The sequence below is a fragment of the Lactuca virosa genome, chromosome 7 (assembly GCF_052849685.1).
Source record: "Lactuca virosa cultivar CGN04683 chromosome 7, Lactuca_virosa_CGN04683_v6, whole genome shotgun sequence".
NCBI classification, from domain to species: domain Eukaryota; kingdom Viridiplantae; phylum Streptophyta; class Magnoliopsida; order Asterales; family Asteraceae; genus Lactuca; species Lactuca virosa.
In genome coordinates this window covers 212131190-212140362 of record NC_136432.1, presented here as the reverse complement: position 1 = coordinate 212140362, position 9173 = coordinate 212131190, and the positions used below count along the sequence as shown (strand labels likewise).

Sequence of the window (9173 nt, the reverse complement as noted above, 5' to 3'; positions counted from 1 at the left end):
TGACCTGACCCGGCATGGTCCATTTGGGTTGCACTTCACCCGAACAATTTGTATTGATAATCTTTTGAGAATAGTATGTTTATGATTTATTAATATATTATAAGGTATAATATATTAATATGAAATCATATTATTTAATTAGTATTGATCTTAAATTAATTAAGAATTAATTTAGTGATCAAAAGGTGACTAATTAAATATGGGCTCTTGTATTTATTTAGTGTGGGCTAATGCTTATGGGCTAGGCTTGCATGGGAGTCCATGGATGGTCCATGGAGCTTTTAACCCATGAATCCTTGGAAAGGAAGAGTCATGGGTATTAGGGTTTACATGGATGTAACCCTAATCCTCCACACTATATAAAGGAGTATTTGGCACTTGATTTGGCACTAGTTGTGTGTGAACAAGAGTGGTGGCCGATTTCAAGAGTGTGCATTATTCTCTCAAGAGTTTTCCAAAGTTTGTGGTGATTTGTGATTTCCATTTGAGGCATCCACACTATTGGTGCTAGGCTCTCAAACTCCAAGCAATCAACCACTATTATAAGGTATGTCATTCTACTAGTAATTTTATGATTCAAGTTCCCCATGCCATGCTAGTTAGGATGTAAACCTTGGACATTCTTATTTGCATGTATTTTAGAGAAAACATAGATCCAAGGTTTATAGGGTTGTATGTACACCATAGGAGTGTTAGAATGCTCAAAACCCTTCAACTACAACACTAATCCAAACCGAACAACGATAATCCATTATTACAATAACAAGACATTAAAACACAAAATGAATTTAAATTGTATTCCAAGGACAACACTTTAATGAAAAATCTTAATCTAAATCCATAAGTGTTGCAACATTGTTTCCTTTTCCATTCTTACCCTCAACCTTCTTATCTAGGTTCTTTTTCATAATCCTTACTGATCTCTTCCTGATCCAAGTTCCAACCCTTTGTTTCTTACTCTTAACCTCATTGTTTTCTCTTTATTGTGCCTCATTGCTTTCTTGTTGTTGTGACTCCTTACTTACCTTTGGATTTTACTTCATTATAAGTTTGGTAGGTTTTTCCAATTGTGGAAAAATTACCATATTATGTCCCACTTGTTTACGAACACTACATTATATTCTTTTTCTTACCTTAGACATAGAGTGTCTTCTAGTTCTTTCAGATGAATCTCTCCTCCTGTTGACTATTGGCCTGCCTAGTATTCTTCACTTTAATGGTAGAAAAGAGGGTATGTAATCATTACTTGGCCACATATTACTACCATTCATCCCATCCCATGCAATGGATAATTGTAATTGATTATATAAAAGGCTACAAAGTACACTGGATCCACATAAAGATCAACATTGTGATTAATATATAAGATAGTTGCCACTGAATGAAGACAACCATAACCATTTAGCTGCCACAATACAAGTACTAGTTTTATTATCTAAGTCAACAACATATGAATCTTCTAATTTCATTGTTTCAAATTAGTTTAGAACACTTGGTAATACTTTCTAGTGCTTACTGGACCATGTAAAAAAGTTAGCATACCCATTTAGCAATAAGGACATATAAGTAAGGAAATATAAGCTACCATAATTCTTTTTGCAACTAATTTAATAGGAGTGTAATGGTTGCACATGATTTGGAGTCAAGCCATGTACTACCTTTAATGTTCAAGTTGAAGATCCTCTCCATAACATACATTCTAATTTCTTCCAACATTGTGGTGATTAGATTTTTTCTTGCATCCCTAATCACACCATTAAAGCTCTTAGATAACCCACTTTCAACAACATCACACATCATATATGTTTCAAATAATGCTCTAGACCATGCCTTTGGGTTCTTTTCCATAAGGTATGCAAATGCTGCATATCCTTCACTGATGCATTAAAAAGAGGTTCAGTTGATTCCTTTCTAACCTTCCAAAACATCTGGTCAAAGTGTGCACGAGTTAATCATTTCCTAAAGTCGGCATAAATATTCCATGCATACTGCCTATATTCAACATTAGTCACCAACTCTTTAACTATCTCCAATAGACCCTATACAAAAATGTAAAATGTTAATATACATGATAAATATTGCAAAATGAAAATGATAAGGGATAGTGTGTTACATACCTTATGTTGATCTAACATCAAGGTAAGACCAAAACTATTTTCCAGACTCAAATCATCTTTTAGATTTTCCAAAAACCATTTCTAATTCCCTTTGTTTTCTACATACACAATTGCCCATGTAACTAGGAAAATCTAATTATTAGTATTCCTTCCTACAATATATATTAACTCTCCACTTCATAAACCTTTTAAGAAACATCCATCTAGATAATGACTCTTCTACAACCTCCTATCCAACCTTGCTTGATTCCTTCAAAACAAATGTACAACGTGCTAAAATAGTTCTTACTATCAAGCATATAATTGACATCCATTTTGACTGTTGACCCAAGATTTAATCTTCTAATCTTCTCACTATAAGACCAAAGTTTTGCATAGTGATCCACAAGTATACCTTCAGTTCGTTGAATTGGATATTTATTTGCTCTCCTACGTTATCATATACTCACTTTTATACTAAATTTCTTTATAACCTCTTCCCTAACTTACCTAACACTTAATTTTTATTTGTTTAAGATTTATGTAGTGTACTGTCTTCTAATCCAAGCATAGCCAAAAATTGGCCCCAATTTGAAATTCCTTACACAATTATGATCATCTTTGAGAGTATTAATCTCGAAAGAGTCTGCTTCACTCATCCATAAAGCCCATAATCTATACTTGCATTTCCCATAACAACATTTAACCAAAAGTCTACTACTATCATTTTTTTGTAACATAACTGGTAATCATTAGCAACATCATAATTACGCACTATATGTTTTAATTATTTAGGACTTTCAAATCTCATACCTAGTATAGGCTTCTGTTTCTTCTAGTGAATATTTTCATTATAGGTTGGCTTCCCATCAACTTTTTCCTCATTGTAATCCATCTTAAAATATGGCTCCATGAGGTGTACTATCTGGGGCTAGATTCACCATGGGCAAAGCTTACTCAGGAAAATATCATTACAAGTCTTGTTCATAGGAATTCAATCATCTAGGTCAATGTCAACATCCATATCTCCTTTCAAATCATATAGGTCAAAGCCAACATCCTTACCTCCTTGCTAATCATCAAAAAAATCCCATGCACATGAATGGTTGTCATCAACACCGTATACTACAACTTTATTATCAATAAGCCAGTCCTGTATATTCACAGTAAGATGATCTATGTACATAGGGAGTACAACATCACAAGCATATCCTATTTCGATGAATTCCATATAATCATTTCATGTAGCTATTATCGTCAGCCCCCCAGGAAAATCAATATCCAACTAACAATAATACACCTTTTTACATTTCTCCTGAGTGTATCTTTCCAGAAAAGCCACAAACTTGTTCTTGTCCATTCCAGAAAAGCCACAAACTTCATGTAAACTTCATTACAACGAAACCAGATGATCCCTTGAGAGTGAAGAATAAGAGAATGGTTTGTGAGGCACAGTGTCATTGGATACGAGACATAAAGAAAGGGAAGAAATTTGGTCATTTAATGTCTCAAACTAATGCATGGTAGATGACACGGCAAGTCTCATTAAGTGACGAGCCATTTATACTACTGATTAGGAAGGGGTTCACCGAATGACCCCTTCATTTTTTATAAGGTACCTATTAAAACCATTAAACAGAAGTTTATGCCCTTATGATGCAAAATAATAATAATAATAATAATAATAATGATAATAATAATAATAATAACAACAATAACAACAACAATAACACAATGGATCTTTTAAAACAAAATTTGTTACTGCGTTGGACTACAATGACAATAACTCAAATATATAATATCATCGATTTTCAATTAAATGTCATATTTTAAGCTTTTATTTCGTATATAATTCTATTTTAATACAATTCTTTATCTTTTTTGTTAGGTTATAATAAAAATCCAAACATTTTCTGGAGATTAAGATTTCAAACTTATTTTGAAATTTAAAAATTTAATTATGCAGTGAGAATTTTGATATGACATAAAGTTAGTTCAAAAAATTTCATTTTAGATATGGTTATTTTGTTATAACAAAAATAAAATTTAGGATTTTTCTTCGATTTCAAGATTTTAAATGGTTATTCTTTTAGTATCCTTTATTTTACCATATGATTTAAGAATGACACTTTAGAAAATTCAATAACCGGGTAAAATAAGTAATTATAGGATATAACATGTAATTAGGGAGGATTCAATAAATAAAAAATTAATTTAATTGATATTAGAAAGAAATAAGCAGTATTATGATTCAAAATACATATAAAACGGTAGACTTTGCTCATATTGAGCTTCCATTTCCCTGCTTCCATCTTCACATGGAGATACAACTCATGCTACCGTCGCCGGCGGTCGATTTCAGCTGCGAAAGCACCAATACTACGCCGTACGTCACCGCACCTTCTACCCCACACCGCTTCCCCAATTTCTTCTACACCGCACCCACAAGCCCCATCCACTCCCTCGCCATCTCCTTTCATCAGGAAGATGAAGATCATCATGATGACGATAAGGATTTTGCATTCAATTTCACCGGAGAACTGGAACCACCTTCTATATCCGCCGCCGACGAGCTCTTTCATTGCGGCAAGATCAAGCCATTAAAGCCTTCTGTCTCCGACGACCCGCCTAAATCCCCACCCTCACGCTTCACTCAAGCGTTTTCCCCTCGCCGTAAAAAGAAAGATTTTGACGCTTTCACTGAGGCATTAACACAAACATCTGGTGAACAAACGCAAACCAGTCAAAACTCATCTAAACGAGGAAGGGAATCGACGAGAAAAACCAAAATTAAAGACAAAGTATCACCGTCGTCATCACCGTTTAGAATCTCCGATATTTTATCCGATGAAGAACATCACAACCAGAGAAACCCAACAAATCAATCGTCGTCGTTAACGTGGTACAATAAGTGGAACCTTAAAAACCTGCTATTGTTTCGAAGCACGTCGGAGGGAAGTGCGAGGAGGAGCAAAGACCCGGTGAATAAATATTCGAGGATAAGGAAAGGCGGCGGCGACGCAGGTGAAGATGTAAGGAATTCAAGCTTTAGAAGTACAGAGAGTTTGGGTTCGAGTAGGAGGGTGATGAGGAAGGTTTCAGCGCATGAAATACATTACACGGCGAACAGAGCGGTGGCGGAAGAGATGAGGAAGAAGACGTTCTTGCCGTATAAATCTGGGTTGTTAGGTTGCTTGGGGTTCCATAACAATGGCGGAGGCAGTGTTCATGAGATTTCAAGAGGGATCACTTCTGTTATGAAACAACGAGGATACTGAATTCATGGTGAAATCTTCATATTCCTCATCTCCGATCAATTCTAGCTATGTGCTTGGATTTTTATTTTTATTTTTTTAATATAAAATTTACGTAAAATAGTAGTTAGTTTATGTATTATGTTAAATATTTGATATATATATTACACATTTTGACGATTAACCTTGTTAATTTGCTTTTTGTTTTCCTAAACGAACTAATCTGTTGTACTTTATTTATTCGTAATTTGATGATCATTATAAGAATATAATTTATGATTTTATTTTATTAACTAAAAGGTGTTAATTAAACTATTTGACTAATAAAACAACAAATATTGTTATTATTTAATGCGTTACTTATTCAATTTTCCAATTAGTTGGATTATATCATAAAATAATCATTTTTTTTTCCTTTTGCAATTCTACCAAAATCATCCTATTTTTTTTTTCTGACTTTTGACAGTTTATTATTATTATTATTATTATTGCAATTTAAACGTTATTTTTTCTAATTTTAGCAATATTGATCAATTATTCGGTTATCAGGTTGTCACTACTGATATGACATTGTTTGTTTATGTGACGTTGATATGACATAATAACGTGTCAAACTCAAAAAAAAATGAGAAAAATAATACTAAATTTTCAATTTTTTCAATTTTAACATTAAATTTTTGTTTTTTTTTTCAATTTTGATATTACGTTTTATAAAAGAATTAAATTTTTGACACAAGGATCATACTTAAGCTTGCTTGTTTCTCCATTAAGCTTTAGAAATACAAAAATATGACTATTTTCTACTAAAGTTGTTAGGAGTCATTGCTAATTATTTTTTCTATGTCCAATCACTAGAAAAGATGTCTTAAAGACCCTAGCAAGTTGCATGTGAACCATATACATGTCTAAGAAACACTCGAAAAAGAAGGGGAAGCATCTTGTTACTTGATAGCATGTGTAGAAACTTATGTTTCGATTTCTATAATGCTAACATCCTATGTCCCATGATAGACATGTTATTGGAGTCTTGAATGTAGGGTTTGAAAAGCTAATATAGAAAAGAAAAGCAAGAGTGTATACAAGATGGGTGAGTATTGTACTTACATGGACACGTTTGAAATAGACCAACAAAGAAAGTAGAAATGATAGCCAATTAAAGAAACAAAAGAGGGTCTTGAGTATGTGATTTCATCTTGATTTGGAATTTTTGGACAAAAAACATTGGTGCAATAAAAGATTCTTTTTGCATTTACATATCTTAATTAAGAATTATTTATTATGAAATCTCCAGAAAAATTTCAATATTTTGGTCCAGTTTATACAAAAATCCCAAAAATTATTTTGTTGACAAAAAGTCCTGATTACCGAATAAAAAAAATCAAATTAGCCATTTTTTACCAGTAAACTATTTTTTGCTAGGTTACCTCCAGAAAAGTCTCATTATTTGGTCCAATTTATGAAAAGTCTCAATCCTTTTTTTACTTCAACTCTTTTACCCTCTCATTAAAAATCTAGAAATTTTTTTGGTTGAAATTATGAATATGAATAAACGTCAATATTAAAACTAAGGATTAAAGTCCTCTATAACCAATTATTTGACGTAAGCATCATTTTAAACTCATATCGTCCATATAATCCATTTTTCATACAAATTTATGTTACAAGTATTATAATATACTCAAATTATATGTTGAACACCTTAGTACAATCTACCTAAAAGTAGGTTAGAGGAAAACCAACTGTTATGTTCATATAAGAAACCATTGACTGATGACAACCCAATAAATACAATAGTATGTTAGGTGAGGCTGTACGAATTATAGAAAAAAATATGAGTTTTATCCTTCTAAATATTAAGCATATAAACACAATTCCTCCATGGATCAGTTACTTTACATGTTAATAAGTTTAAATTTCAGAGCTCCAAAACATAATGTTATCTTGGTGTTTTGGAGCTCCAAAATTTAAACTTATTGACATGTAAAATAATTGATCCAGGGAGGAATTGTGTTTATATGCTTAAGATTTAGAAGGATAAAACTCATATTATTCTATATAATTCGTACAGCCTCACCTAACATACTATTGTATTTATTGGTTTGTCATCAATCAATGGTTTTTTATATGAACATAACAATTGATTTTCTTTTAACCCACTTTTAGATAGATTATACTAAGATGTTCAAAACATAATTTGAATATCTTTTAATACTTTTAACATAAATTTGTATGAGAAACTGATTATATGGATGATGATGAGTTCAAAATGTTGTTAACGTCATTGTTTTGTGGTAAATAATTGATTATAGAGGTCTTTAATCCTTAGTTTTATGGAACTTAATGATGTTTATTCATATTTATAATTTCAACCAAGAAATTTCCATAATTTTAGTGACATGGTAAAATAGTTGGAATTAAAAAAATTATTACTTTTTCATAACTGTACCAACTAATGAGACTTTTGTAGAGGTAATCGGGTAAAAAATATTTTACCGGTAAAAAATGGTTGATTTGAATTTTTTTTATCTGGTAATCAAGATTTTTTTTGTTCACAAAATAAAATTTAGGACGTTTGCATAAACTAGACTAAAATATTAGGACCTTTATGGAGATTTTCCTTATTTATTTTTGTAAAATATACTATCTTTTTGATATTTTCACTAGGTTAAAAAAATGGGAAAACTGCAAAAAAGTCATTATATATTGGTCTTATAATCGATTTAGTCATTATATTTTTTTTATTCCATTAAGTCCCAAAAACTAATAATCGTATTCAATTTGACAATTTTACCCGGTCAACAAGTTATCTAACTTTTAAAAATTACATTTTTGGCCTAGATTTCAAATTTATTACAAATTTGGTTCAAAATTTACCCTTTTGTCCCATATTTTATATTTTATTATAAATTTGATCAAAAATTTACCCTTTTGGCTCATATTTTAGAATTTTTTATGAATTCATCCTAACTTTAGTTTTTTTTACAACTTTTTTTCCTCAAATTTTTTTTTCAAATATGTTTGTTCTTTACAAAATCATATTTATACAAAAAAACATATTTTTACATAAAAAATCATGTATTTTCTATATAAAAACTTTTTAAAAAATAAACTTTTTTGTATACGAAATACCTATTTATAAAAATAGGTATTTATTAAGTACATAAATATATACAAATCCATTTCTATAAAAAAATGTATACAAACATGTATTTTACAAAAAAAAAAAAGTATAGAAACACCTATTTTATTATAAATACATTTGTATACAAAAACATATTTATACAAAATGTATACAAACACTTATTTTCTAGTAAACGTATACATTTCTTTTGTAAAAACATATTTATATATATTTTTATAAATACCTATTTTATAATAAATGCATTTGTATTCAAACACGTTTTTATAAAGAAAATGTATATAAACACGATTTTATAAAAAAAATATAGATACACACCTATTTGTATGCATATATATATATATATATATATATATATATATATATATATATATATATATGTTACTATGAAATAGGTATTTGTTTACATTTTTTCTTATAAAATACGTGTTTGTATACTTTTTTTCTACAAAAATGAATTTGTATATATTTATGTACTTAATAAATACCTATTTTTATCAATAGGTATTTCGTTTACAAAAAAGTATTTAAAAAAGTTTTTATATAGAAAATATAAGATTTTTTATTTGATTTTGTATAAATATGATTTTATAAAGAGAAAACATATTCGAAATTTTATTTTGAGAAAAAAGTTGTAAGAAAAACTAAAGTTAGGATTAATTCATAACAAAATTCTGAATGGAC

At 30.0% G+C, this 9173-nt stretch overlaps 1 protein-coding gene across 1 annotated transcript; it reads left to right on the top strand.

Annotated features, from left to right (window-relative positions):
• The first annotated feature begins 4414 nt into the window (after positions 1–4414).
• LOC145127523 (uncharacterized) lies at positions 4415–5374 on the top strand. The gene has a single exon (XM_079062707.1). The coding sequence runs from the start codon at positions 4415–4417 to the stop codon at positions 5372–5374; it is 960 nt and encodes a 319-aa protein (XP_078918833.1).
• Positions 5375–9173: the final 3799 nt, after the last annotated feature.

What these genes read in the sequence shown, in the direction of transcription:
- LOC145127523 (XM_079062707.1), top strand. Translation starts at nt 4,415, where the DNA reads ATGGAGATACAACTCATGCTACCGTCGCCGGCGGTCGATTTCAGCTGC.